The following is a 27721-nucleotide window of genomic DNA, read 5'->3' as shown; positions in this document are numbered from 1 at the left end:
ATAATCGCGCGTGTTGTTGTTTCTTTCCCTTCCCACATGTACTAAATCACATGTGTTCACTTGAACGCAATTCACAAGACAAATGACGTGCAACACGACTACTGATGCGTGCAGCCTACACACACAAAGCGCATACACACACAGATACACACACACACAACACACACCGTAGGCCGTTAGCACAAGTGTTAGCGGGTCCACAGTGGTCGCTAGGATACCACAGTAAGCAGTAGCTGGCAGCCCAGCGATCAGAGCGGCCAGCGGCTGACAACGCCAACAAGAACCAAGAATTTATCAATGAATGAATCACCGTTGCACGTGGACACGACTCCTTGTGATCATGGGAGCTAAACAGTACTACGAGCTCCAATGGTTGTCTGATCGATTGCTTTGGCTGAGTGCACTGGGCAGTAGGAGTTCTCATCTCATGCATACCTTTTAGGCTTCTCTGCTTTTCTCTTCCTCTCTTTGCCTAACGACCATTATTTATCATCTTTAACAAAACGCAACCCCGTGATTGCAACGACACAATTACGGCACAGGTGAAAATACAAATAAAACTTGCACCAAGACAATGCAAGAAGTGTTATATTCAAGACAGGTAATTGAATATTAAGGTTAAAAGATGATGATGATGATCCACAGCATTTGTAGAGCACAATATATCTGTTGGAGAAACATTCAAAAAGATCTTGAATGAAGATAACTGGTACAGGATCTAAAGGACTCGAACTTTTTTTCCACAATAAAGAGAGAAATGGTCAACAGGGGTCAGGGGGAAATAGCTAAGCTATTACTCAAGACTAAATTTTATTCCCGACTACTGGTCATCTTACACTGTAACCTTACGATCGGAAAATGAGACGTCTATAAAACCACAAATGAAAGCGTATATATTTATATTCATAAATTGGTCTTGCAAGGTTAAATGGTTAAAAAAAAGGTGACACATGTAAAATATATATTAATGGTAAATATGATACTACTACTATAACTACTACTACTACTTGTAAATGTTAATAATAATAATGATAATAATAATAATATTATCATTATTATATTATTATTATTATCATCATTATCATGATTTCTTTCAACAGGCTGCTTGAAACCAATCAGATTTCCTTGTTTTATTGGGCACCTCATCATATCAGGAATACAAACATAATAATCCAACTGTACAAAAGGAATGGGACCTGCAATAATAACAATAATAATAACATGATGATGATGATGATGATGATGATGATGATGATGATGATGATAATAATAATAATAATAATAATAATAATAATAATAATAATAATAATAATAATAATAATAACAATAATAATAATAATAATAATAATAATAATAATAATAATAATAATAATAATAACAATAATAATAATAATAATAATAATAATAATAATAATAATAATATTATTATTATCATTATTATTATTTCATTATTATCAAACCCCTCAAAATAAGTTTTGCAATTAAAGTTTGATATATCATACTTCTCTTGTACGTGCATTATCTTCGTTAAATATGACATCATAAGAAAGCCTGATCAATTATCTATAAAATGACATCTCACTTGCTATGATTGGGCGTTCTTGGAATGTGCAAAACAGCTGAGTATGGGGACAGATCAAAGATGAAAAGTTGCAACAATTCTGCTATTGATAATGTACATTTTTGATGAAAAAAGGCCACAGGAATACGCAATGCTGAAATGAGAGCACTTTCAAAATCTCCCATTTCCTAGACATTAGATGACTTTTTGGTCAACCTTTGTTTAATTTTAATCTGCAGATACTCTTGCAGTGCAGATACTCTTGCAGTTTTTAATTCATGGATGAAGCCTGGAATCTAATGATAATCTCACTAATGCATTCTTTTCAAGCACATTCCTTCCCTGAAACGACAAAGCAAATGGGAATTACACTGTTTGACATGACATGTTTGCTCTATTTTGCAACATTTCACATTTGACCTTTCCTCACACACGGTCATAATGTGCATTCCAGGAATGCATACTGTAAACAAGCGAGTTGTCGTCGTAAAGAAAATCAATCAGGCTTTCTTATGATGTCACATTTCAATGAAATGATGTAGTTTTAAGAGAAATATGCTACATCAAATTGGACTCGCTGGACTTTTTTTGAGAAGTTTATTTTCATTATCATTATTATCATCATCATCATCATCATCATTATTATTACTATTATCATTATCATTATTATTATTATTATTATTATTTTTTAAGTACAATGGTCATTCTGGGTACCTTATCAAGGAGGTTCTCAATTCATGCATGTAGTCCTCCTGAAGAACAGGGGGATAATCAGAACCACCAAGTTTGTCATCAAACAAAAATATGCAATGCCTAAAACTTAATTACTGTAAAAGTGGATTTGTACAGGAGTAATTTTTTGTGCTCTGCTGAGTGAGATGAATTCCACATTTTTTGATTGTGCGGAATCAAGACACTACGTAGTAGTACATATGACAGGCAAAAATATTCACATGCTTTTAGTTTTTGGCGCTAGTTTCTGTTTCTGGTTGCGCAAAAATTTTCCACACTTTACAGTAAGACGACATAAATATGCATTCACAAATTCGAGTGAGGTTCGTCCAAGGTATAATGTTGAGTAATATCTATACGGCATAAGGAAGAGAAAGACACAAAGAGAGAGAGAGAGAGAGAGAGAGAGAGAGTGTGTGTGTGTGTGTGTTTGTGTGTGTGTGTGTATGTGTGTATGTGAGTACACATGTGCCAGTATATGCCGTAACATAATTCAGATGAAATACAAAACTGCAATACCAGAACTGTGTTGACAACAATACTCTCCAATATTTATTAGTCATTATCATGTTTATGTACCAACAGATCAGCTGGGGATCAGTATATCTTAACCCATGTGACACTATGTTCTGACACTCGATAAAAGAGAAGAAATAAAGGCGGGTATTTTCTATAACACACCCCATGGCAAACACGATTCGGTTATCAAGCTACCAAATCACATATAAACATAAAAGAGAAGCATCTGTTCTCTTTTTTTTTTTCCCAAATCTCAAACAAAACATATAGAATAAAGTAATACATCCCTACCTAACATTTCATACAAGTCTGTCAGGTTGAAAGGAGGTTGTTACAATCACGTTCCAGGTATTCAACTGGTTGTGACAAAAATGATTGGGACTATGCATAACTACATGCATTTTACATTGCAGCAGTACGATCTGCACGACTACCTTTCATTAATTTCAGATCTAGACAAGAGCAATGTAACTATAATCACCATTTGCAGCATAGCTATCGACATGAAAAATTATATCCTCGCTACACTATGTGTAGTACTTGTACTATTGTCTGAAAAAAAAAGTTATTCCATATATCAGGCCCATAATCAAACTCATCTCACACATCTGTGGAAGGTTAGGTAACAAAGCACAACAAAGTGATAACAATCATACTTGATTTTATTACCGTTACATTTGAGATTTCATGAATCTAATCAAGGTTTTAATTGTGTGTGTGTATGTGTACATGTGTGTGTGTGTTTTTTCTTGTCTTCTTCTAAGCTTCTGTTTGCTCAGAATATATCTGCAAGATTGTCATTATCTATTCTACTAAATATTTATACAAAAGTTAATCTTTTTTGCCCTGTAGAGGGCAGTCAGCAAATAAATCTAGGAGACTTTTTTTTCCTCTTGTTCCGCACAGTACTGTATTACGTAGATTCCCTTCTAGGCTTGATGCTGTGATATTAGGAGTGGAGAAACTGAACTAAAATAGACACTTTGTAAAAAAAAAAAAAGTTAATAAATCCCTCATCCTAATATGTCATGCCATTTTGCACATACAATGTACCATGGTCCATCTGACATAACACAAATAAAAATAAGCACTCGTCTTTAAAATCGAACAGTGTTTTTTTTTTTTTTTTTTTCCCTCTCACCACTGAGAGTGTGCGAAGTGATTCATCCTCTTGGACATTGTCCCAACGAGGAAAGAGAGAGAGAGAGGAAAAAAAAGAAGGAAAGCATACACACAGGCATCCTAGCACTCACACACCCGAGATCATATACACACACTTGAATAGACAAATTCTGCTCATCCATTGCAGCCCGCTGTCGCATTTGCTGATAGATGAATGCATTGTAAAGCACAGCTACTCATCCTTCCCACTACACAGCAGGGAAAATTCCGGCGAACGCACAAAAAAATAAAAACAAAAACAAAGAAACATCAAACAAACCCTAAACAGAACAAAAAAAAAAAAAATAAATAAATAAATGGTAGTTTAGTTATGATTTCCAGCATGTACTTTAACCTGTCACCTTCTCCAAAGCAAATACTAAGTAAATGAACATATACCGGTAAGTTAATGAATTAAACAATAAATAAATAAAATAAAAATGCAATTAGTACTACAGGAGCCAGATGCCTCATTTGATAAGGCGGGTTTATTTGTGATACTTCTGTTGTGAAATCAACATTACATTATCAAATGATTCTCACACAAAATAAGTAGTGTTCACATAGCTACCTGCAGCCTTATCAAGAATAAAAATGAATAAATAAAAAGAATCTAATTAATTATGTGCACGTTGGAAAAAACAATTAAGACTATAGATCTTTAATTTTCAATAGTACATAATATTCTCCACACTTTTCTCTAAGAGGTTGTCCTATTGTACATTGATCTAGTTTTGAGAGGAAGGATAACCTGAATGCTCTAACGATACAAGCAAAAGAAGATGTTTATTGAGTGCCAATAATACCTTGAAATAATACAGTGAATACAAATAGTGAAAAAATGAGGAGTAACAAACCTTTACAAAAATTAATTCATGGTATGAATTGTGTTGCACACGAATGATTCACATTATACAAATTATTCCTGCCTCTTCCAAAGCAGACTTGTGCTTACTGGCTGGAATCCCACAGAATATCAAACAGAATTCTTATTTACATGTTGAGATAATGAAATGAGGAGGGGGAAAAAAATGATTTAACAAAACTCAAAATTATGGTTGGCAGCTACAAAGTTCTGTACATCCCAGGAACGTCTATTCAGCAGCAAACCAAGCAAACGTGGGAATACAGTCAACCTCACATTAAGTCATATGCATGGGACTGAAGGAATGGCTGTGACTCCATGCGACACTTGCCAATGCATTGTCGAAGTCAAGTCGCATTTCGGAGGGCAGTCAGACAATCATGAAGAGAGAGGACTTGCTAAGTATCTGACTCTGGAGAGGTTGACTTATCCAGACATGACTTAAATCGTCCACTCATCATCGACGAATCCAAGCAATGACAACTTCTGCAAGATGGCGGCACACAGTATTCGCTTGTCCAGATCACAACACAAGGAAAGGTGGCGGTCACTGGGGCATCCAACAAAAGACAGGGATGACCATGGAAATCTAGCATGCAGGACCCTGTGATGAAGAGGGGCATCTATCAATCAATCAAGTACAGGGATATACTGCCCTCTGTCAAAGCGTGATTTCGGGGGATATTTGTTTTGTTTTGTTTTTTGTTTTTAAACCATTTCAGTACCAACAAAATAATCATGTCATGTAGAATAGATAGTCCCACACCGAGTATTCCCAATTCAAGAAGCTGTGTCGTGGCCTGGAGTGTCAGTACCCCTACCCACAACTGAAACTGAAAAGCAGCTAAAAATCCTCCATACTTCGCCAAACGGAGTAAAATCAACCTGATCGTGGTCAATCCTAATTTTCATTCGACTGTCTTTGCAGCTCTGATGGGATTTGACAAATTTACAATGTTAGTGATACCGTCTTAATTTTCCAATGAAGTACACAGAGGGTTGAGAGATTCCAGACAGATTTATGGGCATTAATATAGTGACAGGCAACATCCTGCTATCATAGTAAATGTCACTGACTCAGTCATTTTTTCCTGAATTTAAAAGGTATATGTTCTTTGGTAACTTTGATACAGAGTGACAACCTACATATACATCCATAAGTATAAAAGCATCTCTTTTGTGCCTTTTGTTGGTAGCATCGTTTAACTTAATACAAGCCTACTTCGATATATTACACAGCGTGGGGCATGGTTTCGCCCATATGATAATAAACGCAGATGCTTACACACCTGCCAACACATAGAGGCGGAGTACGAGACGGACCCCGCTACATAACAATGTGGCCAAGCCCTTGGGCTGTGTCAAAAGCACTGCCAACACACAGCAGCACTGTCATCATCTCACTTTGCGCCGTGGCGACACACTAAACATTGAAATAGCACATCAGGCCTCTGAATTCAGGAGCAACTTGCAATTAGTTGTTCATACAACCTAATATGACAACGCAACCATAGTATTTTTTCCCCCCTCTCATAATGCTGACAACATAGAGACAAGATAAAGAAATAAAAAGCACAATTTGCATTTCGCTTGGCGGCACACTTTACCACTATACATATGAACATATCCTCTGAAAGAGTACCAGACACTTTACACTGCTGTAAAGTCAGTGCCAAATATAATATCTTCGGGAAACTGATATTACCAGTGATAAGGAAGGAAATCTAATTCTAGAAGAGAATGAAATACCTATAGGGACACTTCTATAAATGTTGCAGTGTTTTCAATTTGTTCCCGACTGTATGCTAAAATAAAAACTATATAATAATCCATCGGGCAGTCTACATTACAAACAATACGTGACTGACCTTTTTCTTCCATACAAACATGTGCCTCTCTCTCTCTCTCTAGTGTGCCAGACAAAATTGAAATACTCATACCTGTCTAGTAGGATCAATACCCAATTTACAATCATATAAGAACATAGTGGCAGGGAGCCAGTGCACTGTAGCCATGCTCACTGTACGCCATCTTGGAAAACCGTGCCATGCCAGTAATTGCATCGACATGGCGGTGAGATTATCAACACACACACAAACCTATCTATGTAAATGTACTATTGAATCTCAGCAGAGTCATCACATTGTCGTAAAATTTGTGTAGGGGGGAGGGCTCTTCCCAAGAGATTGAAATGAGCCGATCGTGGACGACGCACACAGGAAAAGAGAAAACTAGTGAGCTCTACCGTTATCTATTGTCCTAATATCAGCCACTGGGGGCTTGTGTCACCACAAGATGTACATTTGAGAGCTGTACTCTCCAAGTATTATTACACGTTCAACCAAATACTGGCTTTTCTTTCCGCGAGGATCGATAATTCAACTGTTCATCAGCATCTTTCTCTTCTCCCGTTCAAAAAAAAGAAAAGAAATATAAAATGCCCCAACGCTGTATCAGAATTGAGAGCATTTTCTTCTCCCCTTTTCCAGATGGCAGGAATTCCAGCAAATGCTTTTTTTTCTTCCTGTAGTCTGGAGGGCAAACTTCCCAACGTGGGTAGCAAAATTCGGTGTGATGTAAGTATGAAGGGGATGGGGAGGCTGTGGTGACCTATGGTGCCACGGCAGCTGCGGGGCTGGGGTTGGGTATTGGCGAAACTGTCTGGGCTGTTGGGGTCGGTATCAAGGGTGTGCCTTGGATGGCGGCGGACGGCCGTGCTTTCGAGTCGATTGCTGTCGGGAGAAAAGGGAGAGAATTCAAATTAGGCTTTACGCCATGATCGATGTCATTTTGGAGAATTAACTTCATAGGAACATGCCCATGCTTGGAAGATGCTATCTCTTTGTAAATCACACAAACACACACACACACACACACAAACACACATATTGTTACTATTTCACACCCTGCCCCCAAATTGCCAGCAAGATTTGAATGCGTTCATGTCACATGGAGACATACAAGTCCACACAGAAGTCACCTTTGTAAGTACACTGTAAACGCTTTGGATAATTGTCATATAAGTTTTGATGGCAGATTTAAGGAGAACTGTACTAGAAATCATCCAAGCATGTCAATAACTCATGAGAACTCATGATTCAAATCAGTCCGTCATCTTGTCTCAAAACTAAAAAAATTGTCATATTCAACCAACTGTGCGCAAGTAAGTCACTGCATCACTACCTCCCAACAAAAAATGAAATACGATGAAGTTTGAGGATGGCAAAGCTGATGAATCACATTTCTGAACATAACAACAACTGTGTGATCTGTGCACATGACCAGAAAAAAGCAGCAAATTCAAGTCAAGCTTGTGTTAGCATTCTGGATGACATTCAGAGTTGCAGTGAAATGAATGGATTAGCAGATATGAAGACACATACCAAAGCATTAATTTTGAATATTTTCAAAGGCACTGTTATTACTCCAGCCTTTACTACTATTACTACAGGCATCTGCTATTTGAGGGACATGGAGTAACCAATGATCGGGACAGGACCCTGCTACAGCCACCACAACTAAGTATATGCAGCATTAGGAAGAATAGCTATGGAGGCATCTCAACTAGAAATTGGTGATTTGTTTCAATGACAGAGCACTTATGACCTAGCACTTAACTGAATAGAGGCTATGACCTTTGAGAATTGCTTACAATGCTCTAGTATCAATAACATTTGCAATTAATTCCTGATTCCTTATTTATCTTCTTCGCCCAGGAACTGCAGTTGGGTTTAAAGGAAACCAAAACCCAAAGCGTAATGCGGACTGAGTGAAAGCAGCAACATTAGTAGAACACGGCCCCGTTGCAAGAAAGTTGCAATCAATTGCAAATAATTGCTAATTTTGAAACGACCATTCTGATTGGCTCAGGGTCTGCCCTATTAAGAAGACATGCATGCAACAATGATTTTGATTGGCCAGTGACAATCAGTTGCAAGTTGCGTTTAAACGCAAAGTTTCTAGCAACGGGGCCCAGATCAGTGAAAGTTTGAGGAAAATTGGACAATCAATGCAAAAGTTATGAATTTTTAAGATTTTGGTATTGGAACCACTGGATGAGGGATTACTAGAGGTTACGACATCTGTGTGGAAAACAATATAAAGAAAATAAAAAGGGAATTCCACAAAAATTCACTTTTCTCGCATAATGATAGAGCACTTGACTAACTGCTTTCAGAAAGCAGGGGGAATAATTGCTACCCTTAACATATGTCAGTATCAAATTGATGGAATGTGTAATTTTCATGAAAAATGAATTTTTGTGGAATTCCCTTTACATTTTCTTTATATTGTTGTCAACACATGACATCATAACCTCTAGTAGTCGCCTCATCCAGCAGTTCCAACACCATAACTTTAAAAACTCATAACTTTTGCATCGACTGTCTGATTTTCCTCAAACTTTCACTGATGTGTTCTACTAATGTTGCTGATTTCACTCAATCCACATTTCTCTTTGGGTTTTGGTTTCCTTTAAGTACTTGGAACTACACTCTACAAAACAAGTCAATGTTGAGCATTGATTATGCATACATGTTATAGTTCCAAAAGAAACCACATCCCATTTAAAAAAAAAAAAAAAAAAAAAAAAAATGTATATATATATATATATATATATATATAATTTATTTGTTTATTCATATCAAAGGCAAATCTTGCTCATTAGGAATGCTCATTTAAGTCAAGTTTAATTGTCACAAATCAATACATACAACAAAAGGTAAGTATGATCTTTCTGTACCAGGGTATATCAAAAGCTGTTGGCCAAGAAAGATGCAATTCTGGCTTTAACAATAATTCACCCACACTGCTTGAAATGCTCCAATTTAACTTCTCACTTTAAAAGAGGACAATAAAAAAAAATAATAATAATAACAATAATAACATTATTACTGTTGTCGTTATCATTATTATCACTGTTATCATTATTATTGTAATAGATAATAATAGAAGAAAAATGAGGAGGGGAATATATAAGATTAATTACAATAATACTTCCTACAAGATCAAGAATGTCGTGAATTTTCAGAAACTTCGACTGTCTACCATTTCATTTATTTATGTTCCATGAAATGATGTTAATTATGGATGGTGTGCAACATGTCGCAACTAGGAGTAGTGAGTGACAGAGTGAATGGTGACTGAACATAGAATTGTCTACCACACTCTTAAACTGATGCCCAAACGAAGGCGTGACTCTACGTGACGCTAAAGAAATGCTGCTAAGACATGAAAGGTTAGCAAAACACATGGTCAACTTTGTTTTTTTATTTTTTTATTTTTTTTTTGACTTGACGACACAAATATGGAGATGAAGAAAAGAGGAAATGAACCGGAGCCTAGTATTTAACCCTGACGCTACCAGTAATCATTCTGACTAGAATGCTGTGCCTGCTAGGTGACATATGAGCGACTTGGATGTAGTGCTTGATCACAGTTCATTCTTGAGAAGAGCATGGTTTAGAATGCTGCCGATTTGGTTTTATGGTTAATGGGAAACAGCAATGTGTTGTTGTTTTTTTTTTCTTCGAATATAACTCACTCAAACATTATCTCTGACCTATGATGGGATGATGTTCATCAAATCTCATACAGAAAGATTTCTAGGGGTGGAAAACCAGAAAGATACCACACAGGAGCCTTCATTAATTGAATTCAGTTCAACATCCCCATGACAGGTGGATAGAGCGGTTAGGTCTATTTGGCATCATTTTACGCATAAAGATGCTTTGATCTGTCTCATTTTACACACATTAGAATCATAATTTGCTGTCTATTTCGGTCAAATGAGCAGATATTCCAATGACACATTAGCAGTTTACTTTCTATGCAAGGAGCATAACTTTTAATGGTTAAACATACAAATATCTTTCCAAGAAACCTATCAAAACTACATTAAGAAGCTACGAGTCAGATGCATTTTTAAATTTTTAAACATTTAATTAAATACATTTCATCATAATTTTCCCTTTTGTTTTCTCTCAGTTATTATTCTGCTATATCTATCCCCCCCATTCATTTGCTTTGTAATCAAACCATAACACTGTTGCACTTGGGTTAGTGGATGATATTCATGCATACACATGCCCTTGCTAGAAGGTTAGAATTCCTATAATTACTGCGAGCTGGCTGAGATGAAGTGAACGCGGTCTTCCAGAAATTAATGCATTTATGGTAAAAAGTCCTCTCTTTTACCTTTACGAGCAGATGCTGAAACAAGAGAATAAAGGCAAATTTGGTGGTGAGTTACAAGGAGTCTGGGAGAGTGAACGGGAGGGGTTTTGAAGAAGCTGAGGGTGCACAAATAAATACCAAAAGCCATGGCAAAGACAGCCATCTGGTGCTCAGTATATAAGGCGAGTGATATTGATGAGGTTTTTAATCACGGCAGCCAGATATATCTAGTACGAGTACATTGCATGCACCACAGACACATTAACAATTAACAATTATCTTCATGATGTTACAGATGATGCGCAAAAGCACCAGGACTTCAGGGCTTGGGTTCAACTATAATTCAGTGCTTGCAAGCAACTCTCTATCCTCTTCTTGTCTTGCTTTCATGAGCAACATCCAATGCATCATTTACATGTTGACCATAGTGCAGGGGTAATGGGTTTCATGTCTGAGCTAGCACTTTGGACAGCTTTCCAAACGAAACAAAACAAAAACAAAATACATATTAAAGCACTAGTGTGCTAATGGTGCATGCACATATTTCCTCCATTTGTAAAATCAAACGCTACCCTCACCCCACCCAAGAAGAGAAAACAAAAGAACAAAAATGACTTTCAAGATATTCAAAGTAATCTACACTGAGAGCTATGATAAATTGCTGTCAAATGCAAAGAGGTTGCGATGAAATTCCCTATCTCAATGAACAACGGATCGAATGTCCACTGAAAGGAGAGTTTGATAATAGGCGCAGTCAGACTGGCAAAGGATCGCGAAGTTTAAGATCGCAATCTTTAAGATCTTGAAGTTTTGCCAGTGTGACCGCAAACTTCCCGCGAAACTTCTCGATCTGTTTGCGGGCGTTGCCTCCGAAGCGCGAGGCCATTGTCATGTACAGATGTGCATTGTTACGTCACAATCACTAGCCATCGGACGGCGCACTCTTGCTTGCGCGCGTACCAATGGCCCAAACTTCGCGATCTTAAACTTCTCGATCTTTTGCCAGTCTGACCGCGCCTAATGATGTGCTTGACTTTGGCAAGTTCTGATTTGGTGCAAGGATGTAACCTGGACATCTTCTTCAAAGTTCAATATCTTGAATATCATATTGGCGTGTGGGGGAATGGGAGGGAAGGGAGGAGGAATTGGGGAAGGGGGCTAGGGGTTGAATTTCTGATGGCGAGAATATGCTGATGAAGAGGCAACTGTCAAACACGAGGAAAAGATACAGGGAGAGACTACTCACATGCACTGCTTGAATTTGTGGCGTTGGTTGAGGCATTGGGCTGTGCACTCATCACCGGAGGTATGGACCTGTTCTGCTCCTTCACCACCGGGTCTGCAGCAACGAAAAACAAAAAACAGTCATCAAAGTTGAAGAAGCGGAAAAACAGAGGATACCACAATCAAGCAGATGCCAAACTGACAGATCTAAGAGACTGAATCAAAATGTCCCGCTGTGCCTGTGTACGTTACACTGCTTCATTTCTTGAAATACTTGCCCAAGAGCACAATTTGTATCACCAACTTGCACACTGTCTTTCAAATGTTCCTCATAAAAAAAACCCCACAAAAATTAACCTTCTTTCCTTGGGTCACAACAACTGATCAACTCGAGTACATACACAAGCAGAATGAACATACGCACATCGTAACATATGTCGGGGGGGGGGGGTTGGAAAGTTCAGATGTTAGGTTTTTCAATAATGGATTTGTGACACATGGGCAGCACAGCTAACTCTGAATTTAACAAGATCAAGAGTTCCTCCCTGATCTGTTAGTGAGGATGTATATACTGTTAAACCAGAAAAATTTGTGAATTGGAGCACACAGTCTTTTTCGGGTCATGAAACCTCCGCGAATCGCCTACTGGCATTCAATGCATCGTGCAAACAAACACTTTCGCATGCATTTTACTTCTGTAAAATTTGCAAAAAATCGCCAAAGTTTCATGTATAGATGCGAAAATTTCTGTATGTGAGAATTTCTGGTATTCCTGCAGGCAAAAGTTTCACGCATTTGAACATTTCTGGTATTACAGTATGTCTAAATAAGACGGGGGGGGGGGGGGGGGGGGAGTAACAGAAACAGTGGTTTCATTCGTGGACCAGTTTCTTACAGAAATAAGGATGCTCCATGGCCTCCCTGGCAGTAAGTCTCTCTTGGTGGTCGTAACGTAAAAGCTTGTCGAGGAAGTCGAGTGCCTCTGGACTGACTAGGTGCTGGTTTTCACTGTGAACGAACCGCTCCCAGCGCTTCCGTGAATGTCTGCGAAAAACAACAACCAACCAGAGGAATGAAAATTGAATAAGGTATGGTTTATTCACACAAGTGGCACTGCTAACATCTATACTGCTGTTTTAATTTGTTTTGTATTTTGGCTTAATATACTTTAGTATCTCCAATTACCCTTCCGTGATAGAACAGTCAGGTATTTTTCACACACTCATTGCATTGTTAAAGGCATAGTTTACCATTTGCAGATGAAAGCATTAGTGCTATAAAATAGTTCTAAAATGTGAGTTAGGGATAGAAACAACCACTGTCAAAATTTGAATCCGTATAATCGATGTTAAGTGTTGCTAAATACACAAAATGTGAACAATAGTTATAATAAAAAAATTTCCAGACTAAACCGTATACAGTTACGGTTTATTGAGAAAAACCCTGATATTTCCTTATATTTTAGGTTTTATTGCAAATATTTCATATGGTAGGATGTTTTATGATACAACAGACCTACACATATGCATCAAATATGATATCTTGAAAATTGTTGAAATCACTGCTCCCAAAGGTAAACTGAACCTTTAACAGGCTGATCAACAGGCCTACTGGTTCTAATGACTCGTCTGAAAACATGGCGATGATGTAACTACACCTCTCCACAATGCCACATCGTGGCTCTTCAGTCTAATGATGTCACAGACAAAGCAAGGCCACCATGGCAACGACAAAAATAGGACATTGCCTTGATTTGCGGTGTGGTGGTGCTGTCGGTGAATGTATTCAGTGTGTCTGGTGGATGGGTCTACAGCCCATTAGCTGTACTGTTAGTGAAATGTGTATCAACCTACAGGAGCTATATTATCTAGAACTGTTATGTAAAACACACAAAGGCGGTTGTTTGTTTGTTTGTTTGTTTTTTCCAGTGTGATGTACTGTTGCTGGCATGTGTTTGTCTCAGGAGATAGTGAATGCCCACAACACATGTATTACAGCAGGTCGTAAAAATGGTATCACTTCACATAAAAGATCACAGTGATTTCACCAATTAATGTTTCACAAGGCCTTGATAGCAATGCATGAAACATAGAACATGAAATTTAGACTAGATTCTGTTTAATTAGACAGCTAATTACACAGCAAATTTCAAGTTTGGTCTAAAATAGTAGTGTTTGGTGAAAATGTGACTAAGTTTACAGCCAACAGCAACATGCACCAGGGCCCAATTTCATAAAAGAAGTTAGGATAGCAACTCTTGCTGGAATGGCAACTTCCCATAGCAACAGCCAATCAGGAAGCTGGATTTTTGCCATTACCATGACAATTGCCATTCCAGCAAGAGTTGCTATCATATCAACTTTTTTCTATGAAATGGGGCCCAGAACAGATCTCTCCTTTTCCACTAATAGCAAATGGACATCTCACCTTCCTAAGATGTCATTGAATCGAGGATCCAGCTCAATCTGGTACTTGTCGAGGTATTCGTAGAGTTCATCTGTGCCCAGAACCTTGGCGATCCTCACCAGCTGGTCATAGTTGTCGTGGCCGTGGAAGAAGGGCTCCTTGCGAAAGATCATACTGGCTAGCATGCAGCCCAAACTCCACATGTCTAGTGAGTAGTCGTAGAGCTGGAGCGAAGGGGAAGATAGGTGCGTGGAAAGAGAAAATTACTCGGGATAAGTATTTGCGTACTATTGCACAGATTGATATAGAATGCTCATTGATAAGTATAATGGTGACATGTCATTCCCCAAAGCACATTATAAAATTGATGTAAAATGCTACTACAGTAGTTTGTGAGTAGTTGAAATGCCTGTGGAATTGATAAGAAACAGTGTTACCAATTTGTCTACTTCTGACACTGACAATGACAAGCTACTGCAGCAACTATTGCTAGTACCTCTACTACTGCTACTACTACTACTACTTACTACTACTACTACTTCTACTACTACTACTACTACTACTACTACTACTGCTACTACTACTACTACTACTACTACTACTATTACTACTACTTACTACTACTACTACTACTACTACTACTACTATTACTACTTACTACTACTTACTACTCCTACTGCTGTTACTACTACTTCTACTACAACAACTACTACTACTACTACGTTACTAGTACTTTTACTACTTCCTCCGCTCTTCCTCTATTTCTTTACTCCTACTACTACTTCTACGACTATAATAATGAAAAGAATGGAAGAAGAAGGGGGAGAGGAGATAGAATGATACGTCATATCACGATTATCAATACTAAGATATGGATTACTAGAGTGATGAAAAAGTGGATGTCAGTAAAGTTCTGCGCCAAGATCAAGTACCGTACCTGGTAGTCAACAAGTAACTCGGGACCCTTGAAGTATCTTGACGCTACTCTCACGTTGTACTCTTGGCCTGGGTGGTAGAATTCTGCGAGACCCCAGTCTATCAACCGGAGCTATAGGAGGGAACACAACCAAAGTCAGTGGTTACTCATTTTGTGCATATTACCAGTGAATGAACAGTTTTTGTTTTGTTTTGTTTTGTTTTTTTGTTTTGGGCTATTTTTTGTTTTTTGTTTTTGTTTTGTTTTGTTTTGTTTTGTTTTGTTGTTGTTGTTGTGTGTTGTTTGTGTTTTTTTTTTTTGGGGGGGGGGGGGGGGGGGGGGACTCCGGCTCACTTTATTTTTCGGTCTTTCGTTTTCTCCTTGTCTGATATTTCATTCATTACAGAAGGCACAAAACACTGCTCCAAAGGCAAGCAACTCCTTACAAGAATTTCTGACGCTGTCAAGCTTGACGTATTTTCAGCATTTTTTTACCGTGTTTAGATGAGCTTTTGTGAGATGTCTGTTGATGAAACATCACAGCAGCTTACGGGTCACACCAATGTTACAGCCATTTGTTCTCTCACAAATATTCAATGGGCGATCATATACACTGAGACCAATTCTGGAAAGGATGATTTATATGCTAATTACAAATCTGAGAATTATATAATTTTCTTTCGCATAATTCAAAATCCATCATGACACCCGAAAACTTCAAACAGAAGCATTGTTAGGTTCTGTTGCTACACTGCACTATGCTGCCAACAGTTTACATCATGACATACATTGTACAAAGTGTGGGTTTATGTAAGAGCATCGTATAATTTATGTGGCCAACTCTGCCGAGAGCTGTCATCGGCATCTCCAAACGCCACTTCCTGCTAGGCTGGGTAAAAAAAAACTCACTCTTCTGTTTTCGTGGTCGATCATGACGTTGTGCGGCTTGACATCTCGATGCATGATCCCCATGCTGTGACTGTAGTCTAATGCCTGGAGGAATCGAGATGGAACAGCGCATCACATATCAAACCCATACAATAATCTGCAAAATTTGCAATGCTATCAGTGTGTAAGGTCACAGAGTCAAAATTCTGGCGGAATAAATATCTTGACAGCCACAAGACAGAACTTAATTGACACACAACAAACCAAGCATCTACTAAATAATTTGTTCAAAACAAATGATCTTTTCAACATAATAGATTTAATACTGTATGTTAACTATATTGCAAATTAATCCCTGTGACAGCTAATCAAAATGTTACAAGACTGATTTCATACAGTCATATAAATGTTAATTGTTATACAAATGGTCATATTTAATGATCATCTCTACGACATTTTTTTTTTCCTCACAAGCACATCAGCTAAAGAAATAATGTGAAGTGATATACAAACCTTCAATAGCTCGAACAGGTAGTATCTGATTTCATAGTCTTTTAATGTTTGGTACAATTGCTGTAAAGAAAATGAAAATAGAAGGAAAATTGCATCACCAACAAGCAGACGCAATACTGAAAGTGAATCATCACAAGTACGCACGTTACAGGGAATAATATTCATTTGAGAGTACTTCTTCTGCAATAGTAATAATTGCTTACATGGGGTTATTTTGTGTGTTGACCTCTTGCAAATCTACATTGGTATTCTGCCATCAATTTAAGACTTAATAAGCTAAAGTGAATTTTGATACTGTATCAAACAATATGTACCATGCTTCTTGAATTATTGCTTGAACTGTGTAATATGAGCCTCTGATAGAATGTCCTTTTGACCCCTCGACATAAAATCTGATCAGTTCATATTTGTCTGATAATTACGCACAGACACCAAAACTTGACAGAAAGCTTCCCAACATTTTCACACTACCACAGTGACATGAATTAAGTTCGCATCGACTCATGCAGGGGTCCCTGAACTTTTGTGAGTATATGTGTGTGTGTGGGGGGGGGGGGGGGACAGTGGGGGTCAAAGTTAGTGCGCACATGGTCGCGTCAATGGTACCTTGCGTTTTTGTCATTTTTTTTTTCAAGTTTTGTTTTGTTTTGATAAAGCCAAAAGTGTGCCCCGCCCCTCCCATGGCCCCTGTCATGGATACGCATACAAAATGAAAACAGAATGTTTCCTGCAATATAATTATGCAGGCTAAGGTATCTAAAATCTCATGTTTGGCCTTAAAACTCTCACTCTTATCTCCTTCATGCACTGCAGAGAAACCTCCCCAGTATGCACTCAGCACATTTGTAGTGAGTTTTCTCAAGTTGATAGACAAGCGCCTCAGGGTATTAACGGTATATGTGTACACAATTCATATTTAGTAAAAATAAAAAAATATAAAAAGAAAAAAGAAAAAATATTGTCTGTACACACTGAAACATGGATAATTATGTTCTAGTTGCTATAAGGAAGCACTGATGCCTTTAATCTTTCATTTGAAGGTGTCGAGGGATAGTGAAATTTATACTACATTGTGGCTTAAAACTGAAAGTTTGATGCATGTAACATATACTGTCTCACAATAAACATTGCTGACATCTCGACATTGGTTCCTGAACTTCCTTCATCAGACAATCAAAAAGTCGTAAAGCTGACATTTTCCTTGCCTTATCACCAGCTTTTTTTTTTTTTTCAATACTAAGACTGAAAACTAAATTCTCCCGTAACATCTGCGGACACTGCAATTCACAAGTCCAGACCTTTCCTTTTGTACAGACAATGAATAACAGAAACAAAACAGAATCTACCGGTAGCTGTTTTACTGTATTGTAGGGTTCAATATATCCCTGTATGTCACAAATGAGTGAAAACTACACCAACCAGAATGTCGAGCAGGGTGTGCAACCTTTACTTCTGATGGCATTCACTCTTATGATAGTATGGGGGGGGGGGGTGGGTACCCTACGATTTTATTATGACAGTTTATGTCACTATCATTTCTTCCCTCTGATATTACAATGTAAATCAGTTTGCATGATATCGGCGAGAGTTTAGATTTCCTTGGGAATCACACTTACCTTGAAATCTGTGTTGTTGACGTACTCAAATATAAGGGCTGGTGTCCGTGACTACATAGAGAGATGAGAGAGAGAGAGATGGAAAATATCATAAACATTACTAATTTGCTTGTATGACAAATGACACTATTCTTTGAAGGTGGTTTCTGTTTTCGAGGAGTTTGCTAGTACCGTACCTTAAAAAGGCAAGTGTCGGACAGTGTGGGGTTGGTTGCCACCTTAAAGGCAAATAGACCTGGTGGTTGCGGGGGCACTGTTGGATCACCGTTAGGATTGATACGAAGATTGCCAAATTTGAGCTCTCATCAAGAGTAAAGCACACAGGTGTTGCTAGGTAACGTGTTGTATTCTGCGCATCACGCAGTCTGTAGTGATGCCAGGGTGCGCGCTTCTTAGTATAACGTCACAGAAGAAGTGAAAAATGGGTCGAAGCGTAAGCGCTAAAAAGGAGTTGATAGCATAGGTCTCTGTAGGAAACTCGCGCCGTTCGCCCACGTATGCATTCGACTCAACCACTGGGTCTATGTGCCTTTAAAAAGGTGAGTGTTGGACTGCATGTGGTTGGTAACTCGGGTAACGTTGCTTTCATCGTTTGAAAAATGTCAACGAACAGGTTAGCCTCAAGCATAACACTTGAAAGTGAAATATGATTCTGCATCTTGCTATGACGACGGGTGCAATAAAGCAGAGATATAAACACAACACAACATGCACACCTTAAACAAGGAAGTTACAATGTACACTAATTACATTGGAAAAGGAAAAGCCTTCCTATCATCAGCATCCTCTTGGTTAATATTGTACGAGACATTTCAACCATGTATCACTATTGCAACTGCAATGCTCTTCCACCAGCACATTGCCCTCTCGGCTAAAATGAATTGTCAAATTTGTGACAAAAAAATAAAAAATAAATAAACAAACAAACTTGAGAAGTCTTCAATATATCCAAATCCCTGACTGGTGTGTTCTCTCTATATCCATTAAATATAAACTGATTCTTTTCCATAGATAAATTGTGAGTGCATCGATGTCCACTGTTATATCCATATGAAAATGAATTAGTCATTTTCAGAGTCATAGTTTGAACATCATCAACATTAAAGCCATCAAGAAACAAAAGCAAAATCTAGATCTGTTGACCTTCCCAGTCTCATAACATATAACACAGATGCAACTCCATAAAGCTGTTCTCACACACATATTAAGTAATGCAGACTTTCTCTCAACAGCTGAATTCCCTAACTGAGATTGGCTCAACCTGAATTATTGTGCATAATATGCAGTGAAAGGCCTCAGAAATGCATCCACAGTGAATTGTACTAAGCTAAGCTGTCCTTTGCTTTGCTAAGCAAGGACATGGTCACAAAACTTTTTTTTTTTTCCAAATAAAGTCAAGCGAAACATACATGTAAGTCTGTGTTACAAAAGCGCAGCAATCTATAAATCGAAACTGATTAAATTGCATTTGAGAAATTCCTATGGGAAGGCAAGGGCCATTTCATCTGAGAAAAATGTTGGGGAAAAAAAAAAGCTTCTGATCCATGCCTACACACTGTACATACAACTTTTTACAAGACAATGAACAGTTGCAAAAAGCAGGAAATGAATGCAGTTGAAGCATAATATCAGAAAAGTTTTCTCCTTGTTCCACATTTGCTTGTGGTTTTTGGCCACAGCATTCCCCGGAAAAATAACAGAAGTAGATAAATCAAATAAATGAAAGACTAAATAAGTAAATTTGCCATATCAAATTAGCAGTATAACAACTAAATCATAAGTCTTCAATTGTTTTTAATTCAAAATACTCTGAGAATCAGAGCAGATGAATAAATATGCTTAACTATTTGTGTGTGTGTGGAAATTATGCATACTAGAGGAGCAGTGGACCAATTTTTATCTCTTTGTTATACGACAAAGAGTAGTATTTCATTTTGTCTTTGCTTCCACAGAAGTTATACTTGGTTTTTTGGGGTTTTTTTGCTTTATCTTTAAGTTCAACCACCATCTTGTATGAAATCTTGTATCAAAATCCATATCAATCTGAAGGGATTTCTTTTCTTTTTCTTTTTTTCTTTTTTTTTAACTGAAAAGGATACGACCAGATATAATGTTATAGTTGTAATGTTGACCTACATGTATATGTCTTGGCAGAATATGAATGCATTCCAGACTGTCTATCTTTAAGAAAACAATTTCACCTGCTGACTTTGATAGCAGGTCAGAGGTTCTCCTCTCAGTATCAAACACACACTCAGCCATTAATCTTGTACTGTCTGTAACAATCCCTCCTCATTAGAAAGAATAATTATCAAAAATGTTCTCCCAATTTACATAACTTAGAAACTGCTAACTAGTGCTTGTTATCCTGTCCGTGCCGTTCAAGGATCGTACTGAGCCAACTTTTCTGTCATGTTTAAAATGCATGAACTAGATGATGAATATATTCATTGTACAAGTGTACTATGTAGATGTACATATGAATCATGAGCCATATCATGCATGTTTTGTGTGTAATATGTTAAAGGGACTGTACAGTACTGGTTGAGGTGGGGATTCATGTTTTGAACATTCCTAAGTGAGATAGTGAAAAGCCTCTTATGAAATATGAAAGAGCATGTAATTTTAAGAAGAATTCAACGTTTATTTGATTGAAAATTGGTTTTCAAATGGCTGAGATATCCAATAAAGTGCTAATAATAAAAGGCGACATGCCACAACTTTATTAGGATCTCTTTGTTTCACCTTGTTTTTGGATATCTCAGCCATTTCAAAACCGATTTTCATCGAATAAACTTGTAATACCCCTTAGAACTGCATGCTCTTTGACATCTCATAGAGTGGTTTCCGAATATCTCGCAAAACGTTAAAAGCTAAATCCTCACCTTGACCAGAACTGTACACACCCTTTAATGTACAATAGAGCAGGAATCAACATGTCATACATTTGTACTCTTTAATCAATCAGCCAGTTTCACTTTGGTGGGGGACGTGCCAGTTTGAATCAGTGCGAATTTGTGTATGGTCGCTCCTAGACTTTTTTTTTTTGGGGGGGGGGAAGAGGAAGAGGAACTTTTTTTTTTCTTTTTTCTTTTTTTAATATCTGATCAATTTGATTATGCAACAAAAACTGACGGGCTAGTTTTAATAAATGACAGTATGCCACCCCTTTACATACAAATATGGTTGAGGACTCTCCTAGGTGTCAAGGACAGATTATAGTATAAAAAAGAACAAAAATGATGACTGACTTACAGTTTCTTTGAGGTGGCCTTTTTTCTTCATTTTTTTTTTTTTAAGATGCTGCTTCACAAATATAACAACTTTGTTCATACAATGCACCATGAACTACTCATTTGATCTTGTGAATTCCCCTTCATTTTCAACACCAGTTTTACAGGTATTCAAATGTGTGCTTACAAGAAGAATGATTAATCGCCTTTTCTAACAAAGTCATGCCTCCCGCAGTTTGATGTCTGCAGTTATCACTACTATATCTGAAACTCTACCTTTTCCAAAATGTAAAGCTGATTAAAATTCCCCTTAAGCTCACACCAATGCAGACCCACAATCCCATTCTTTGCACATCAATGTTCCCACTCGCATGAAAAAAAAAAAAAAAAAAATCGTTATACAGGAACATTCCAATGCTTAAGAATAGTCACAATACTACACTCCTTTTTTTTTTCTGTGCTCAAGGTTCAATACTCTTTCCAGCAAAAATGATTTGACTGGCTGCTCTGTACAACTAGCATGCTATGGGCACAGTAAAGTAATCAGCATCAAGAGCAACAACCATCATGCGTTAACTCCCCATGGCACCGTATGGCAATTTCATATTGGTGGAATACCTTTCAGTAGGGACTGATGATATGTTAGGAATGTGATCACACAGCACTTGGTAACTGTACTACTGCAGGATGAGGGTGTTCGCATGCTACACAGAGTGCTTGTGTGCCCTGCCTTTGCAAAGCCTTTGTGTACACTGTAGTTCAGCACGGGCGTTGATCTGAGTTACCTTTCCCATTTCCCATGACAACACAACAACATCCCACTGGCCTTTACAGTCTATATACCAATGCATAAACACCGGAAGATTTACATGTATACCACATTATGGCTTCACGCAAATCTGGTGGAAGATGATATTAAGCACAGCTGATCCCCAGATGCATCAAAGAAAAAGTTAACATTCTGATTCATTACAAACTTTGTGATGATTGCTTATGAAATGTGTGGTTTAATATATTCACATTTGGTGTGCATGCAAATAAAGCTAATCCATAATCCCTTCTGCCAACAGCATTGAACAATTCACCCTCTGAATCAAGGTAACAAATAAAGCGATCAAACAGTTTTGGTTGAGAAATAATTTCAGGTTTCTAACATTTTTTGGTGAGATAATGAGAAACCTCTTTAAAGGACAAGTTCACCTTCATAAACATAAGTATTGAGAGAATGCAGCAATATTAGTAGAACACATCAGTGAAAGTTTGAGGAAAATTGGACAATCGATGCAAAAGTTACGAATTTTTAAAATTTTTGTGTTGGAACCGCTGGATGAGGATATTGCTACATTCTCTCAATCCTTATGTTAATGAAGGTGAACTTGTCCTTTAATATGAAATATGAAAGAGCATGTAATTCTATGAGGAATTCAACGTTTATTTGATGAAAATTGGTTTTGAAATAGCTGAGATATCCAAAAAAGAGTGATTCTAATAAAGTGTGGGACCCACACTTTATTACGATCGCTTCGCTTTGCTTTGTTTTCGGATGTTTCAGTCATTCCAAACCCGATTTTCATCAAATAAACTTTGAATTCCTCTTAAAATGGTATGTTCTGTACTATATCATAAGTGTTTTGTCGGTATCTCGCAAAAAGCTAAAAGAACAATTCTCATCTCCACCAATACTGTACCATCCCTTAAGGGTGCATGGTCACGGTGTTTTAGTCAAAAATGCGTACGTGGGCGCATGGCGCAAGTTTCCTACAGAGACCTACGTTATCGACTCCTCTTTAGCGCTTACGCTTTGGCCCACTTCCCCGAGTCAGAAGAAGTCCGATTCACTGTAGTCAGTGGTCCGATCACAGTTCGGCTCATGATACGGCTGAGGGGGATGACAGCTTCAGCAAACTTCTTTTGTGATGTCATAATAAGAAGCACATATGCACACACCCTGGCATTACTACAGACTGCGTGTTGCACAGAGAAGATAACAAAGGCAATGTTACTTAGGAACACCTACGCGCTTTACTCTTGATGACAGCTCAACTCGGCTATCTTCGTATCAATGCTAACGGTGATTGGCAGTATCATCAACAGCGCCCTCTACACTACCGGGACTATGCACCTTTAAGTACTGATTGTAATACACAAAAGTTACGTTCAGACGACCATCCTTAACCTCAAGGTTAAGCTCCTTCCCCCCCCCCCCCCATAACTACAGGTGTGTCCCACTCGACGATAAAACCACAAAACCGGAAGTTTCGCGGTGACCCCGATACGAGGGGCGCTCGCGCGGGTGCGCCATCGACTGGGAAAATTGACATCCGAAAGAGTTAAAGGAAAATGGTGGCGGTTAAATGGACGGTGATTTCACATGCCCTCAGTTATGAATTACATACAAATCATTGGTAAATTTTGCCTACTTCCTTGTAAACTTTCACTCAGCTCTCTCTAGAGATCAAATAAACTATATACCACTAATGTGTGTGAATCTGGCGATGTTGTTGCTGTGCGTCATAGGATGTTCACTTCGCAAGCACGTGGAGTGTTTTTACGTTTGGGAGGTTGACCAGAGGGAAATTGTGGGGCTGGAGTTCACGGAGAGGTCATGCTTAACTTCGATTTCGTTGATTTTTGTGTCCACACGGTGCTTAACTATGAGTGGGGACCCCCTGCAGCTCGTGGTTAGAGTGCTAACCCTGGGATATCTCGTGGCTCTTAACATCAAACTAACCTCGAGGTTAGCCAGCTATGAGTGCATTCACAGTCCATAACAACGAGCTTAACCTCGAGGTTAAAGATTGTCGTCTGAACGTGACTAAAGACTACACTGTAGTACACAGTGGCCCTCATCCTGAACATGAATCTGATCACACATCATGGTTAGCTATGCTATCTTCAGTTTATTAAAAAGCATGATTGGCTAGGTACACAATGTAGATTGTATAGCTGCATACAGTTGTACGCTAAGTTAAAAACATCCGGGCTAGGTACATAATGTAGATTGTATAGCTGCATACGCTCAAGTTAAAAACACCTATCCAATTCCTTAAACTTCTTAGTTTTGCACATTCAGTTTTGAAGCCATTTGTTGCAATTTCAACAGTCTAACTTTGATCAAACTGCTCACAAATTAGGACATGAAAACTAAAAGTCCTATTGATTTGTCAAAATATTGTTTGTCTTCATTAGATAAAAGAATAAATCACACAAATTGTTTGTGTGTTTGTGGATGATATGTTTTCTTTAATTTCTATATTTTGGACTGGAACTCATGAATTGAATAATGGCTAAAACCTGAAAATCATACTCTTTTATTAGGGATAAACACAATACATGGTTATCACTTTTGACATTAATGTGCACTCAAGAATATACTCAGATACAACTCTATTTCATATCAAATATTACTGATAGTGACGACTGGAGCTTGTAGCTTTAAAGGACAAGTTCACCTTCATAAACATAAGGAGTGACAGAATGTAGCAATATTAGTAGAACACATCATTGAGAGTTTCAGGAAAATTGGACAATCCGTTCAAAAGTTATGATTTTTTTAAGTTTTTCTGTAGTCGCCGCTGGATGAGAAGAATACTGCAGTGTATGATGTCACATGCGTACAACAATATAAGGAAAATATAAAGATAATTTCACAAAATGTCATCTTTTGAAAAAAGTACACATTCCCTTGACTCGTAGTAGACAAATGTTATGGGTAAAATTATTCCCAACTGTCTTTGGAAAGAAGCAAGTCAAGTGTTCTTTTATTATGTGAAAAAAGTGAAAATATGTTGAATTTTCTTTACATTTTCTTTATACTACTGTTGTACTCATATGACATCACAAGCTGTAGTAGTCTCCTCATCCAGAGGTTCCAACACAAACATTTTAAAAATTCATAACTTTTGCATCGATTGTCCAATTTTCCTCAAACTTTCACTGATGTGTTCTAGTAATATTGCTGCATTCTCTCAATCCGTATGTTTATGAAGGTGAACTTGTCCTTTAAGCAAAATTGTCTGAAGTCTCCTTTCTCTAAAATTGATAAGTCAATGAAACATTCTATCGTAAAGGATGGAATTCAGTGAACAAATATCACCAACATGTCTATCACTCACTTCAAGTGGTACACACTGGTTTCAAAGTCCAATTAGCAATTCTCTTTTATTGGGGCTTAAAAGTAAAGTCCAGTACTGATACTGTACGGACATCTGGCTACTGTTTGTCAGCCTGCATTGTATAAACAAAAACACTGTCAGGTATTTCCAACTACATACTTGAGGTATACTTGTTTAAATGAAACCATATTTCACGGCGGAAAAAAAACACACACATACAATTGGTGGTGACTACGCATCAGTAATTAATCTATTGTGCAATTTTAGTGTGACTGCACTGCGAAATGTCTTCGATCATCCATGCATTCACCCATTTACAGGTTTCTTGGAAAGGTTACGGAAAGGTGGGAGGGGGAAGGGAGGGTATGATGAGAGACAAAATACTGTAAATATTTCAATGATCACTCATATCTATCAGGTATGTGTAAAGTTCAATGTGTCATTCTGTAATGACACACTGAACGAATGAAAATCAGCTCTGTCAACAGTTTTACATGTTTTAATCAAAACACCAGCACATGTAATGGCTCAGCTTATAAAACAAAACTAACACAAAGCAGTGCAGAATCTATGTAAGGGTTAAAGGGATGGTACAGTATTGGTGGAGATGAGAATTGGGCTTTTAACTTTTTGTGAGATACCAAGAAAACACTTATGATATAGTACAGAGCATACAATTTTAAGAGGAATTCAAAGTTTACTTGATGAAAATTGGGTTTGGAATGACTGAAACATCCCAAAACAAAGTAAAACAAAGCAATTGTAATAAAGTGTGGGTGCCACACTTTATTAGAATCGCTCTTTTTTGGATATCTCAGCCATTTCAAAACCAATTTTCATCAAATAAACGTCGAATTCCTCATAGAATTACATGCTCTTTCATATTTCATAAAAGGTTTCTCATTATCTCACCAAAAAATGTTAGAAACCTGAAATTAGGTCACAACCAAAACTATACGATCCCTTTAACAATGGCTGCATCACTATAATTAAACAAAGGTATCATCATGGATTATAGTTACAGCTCTACTTTGGTTCTTGGACATAAAACAACTATGAATAGTTCAAGATGTCTTCAAGTCCTGATGGGAGTTTGAGCTTCAGGAGAGGTGCCTGCCTACACAAAGTACATTTGTAGCATGTTGTGACACACTCAAGCACCTATGTATGTGACAGTTCTCTCGACACATCCATTATTTAGAGCTGGGGTGATAAGTCAAAATTTTGATGGCAGTGCAACACACATATCACAACTGAAAATCTTCATACAACCTCTCTTGCATTTTCAGTCATGAATGATATTGATAGACATGCACAGTTTGAGCTTCAGTGGTAGAGATTTTGATGTATTGTTATCACAAATTTTTTTATAAAACTGCTAACCTAGGACAATATCATCTACTTTATATATTTCTTTCTTTGCTGTTGTTTTTTTTCAAAGTCCCCTATGGAGTAAAGATTTAAATAGTCTGTTAGCAAAGAGCACAACTACACCGGGGCTGCCAAAATTCACACGTCAGAATCACAAAGGTTTCTTGGAGCTATAAGGAAGATACTTGTGTGTTACATCAATCATAATGGGCAGTGATAATATTCCCAAATAAGAGAGGCTTTTATGTCTTTTTATGAGGACATGAAGAGGTTCGCTTTTCAGGGAGCCTCATCATTGCAACATCAGCAAGGTTTAGGAGGTTTGCTTAAACAAACAGAACAGAGAAGAGCTGTGGGTTGGAGCCGTCTACACTCTTTATATATTAAATTTCAGGGCATCAGACTGCAGATCAACTCAGATCAGTTT

At 37.7% G+C, this 27721-nt stretch overlaps 1 protein-coding gene across 3 annotated transcripts in view; it reads right to left on the bottom strand.

Moving 5' to 3' along the window:
• Nucleotides 1–2818: 2818 nt before the first annotated feature.
• LOC140233432 (casein kinase II subunit alpha-like) overlaps nucleotides 2819–27721 on the bottom strand; it is a 38246-nt gene continuing 13343 nt past the window's right edge. The window contains exons 4-12 of one of the 3 annotated variants that reach the window (XM_072313540.1): nucleotides 18576–18626; nucleotides 16960–17019; nucleotides 16468–16551; nucleotides 15580–15690; nucleotides 14664–14866; nucleotides 13132–13280; nucleotides 12259–12351; nucleotides 11034–11048; nucleotides 2819–7570 (exon numbers count right to left, since the gene is read on the bottom strand). In XM_072313540.1, coding sequence (XP_072169641.1) covers nucleotides 7449–7570; nucleotides 11034–11048; nucleotides 12259–12351; nucleotides 13132–13280; nucleotides 14664–14866; nucleotides 15580–15690; nucleotides 16468–16551; nucleotides 16960–17019; nucleotides 18576–18626 — 888 coding nt within the window. In that variant the 3' untranslated portion in view covers nucleotides 2819–7448. Of the gene's footprint in view, nucleotides 7571–10957; nucleotides 11049–12258; nucleotides 12352–13131; nucleotides 13281–14663; nucleotides 14867–15579; nucleotides 15691–16467; nucleotides 16552–16959; nucleotides 17020–18575; nucleotides 18627–27721 lie in introns of all 3 variants that reach the window. The other 2 variants (XR_011901538.1, XM_072313541.1) reach the window with 2 other exon arrangements.

This window comes from Diadema setosum, chromosome 9 (genome assembly GCF_964275005.1).
Source record: "Diadema setosum chromosome 9, eeDiaSeto1, whole genome shotgun sequence".
Lineage (NCBI taxonomy): Eukaryota > Metazoa > Echinodermata > Echinoidea > Diadematoida > Diadematidae > Diadema > Diadema setosum.
This window is presented reverse-complemented; position numbering and strand designations above follow the sequence as displayed.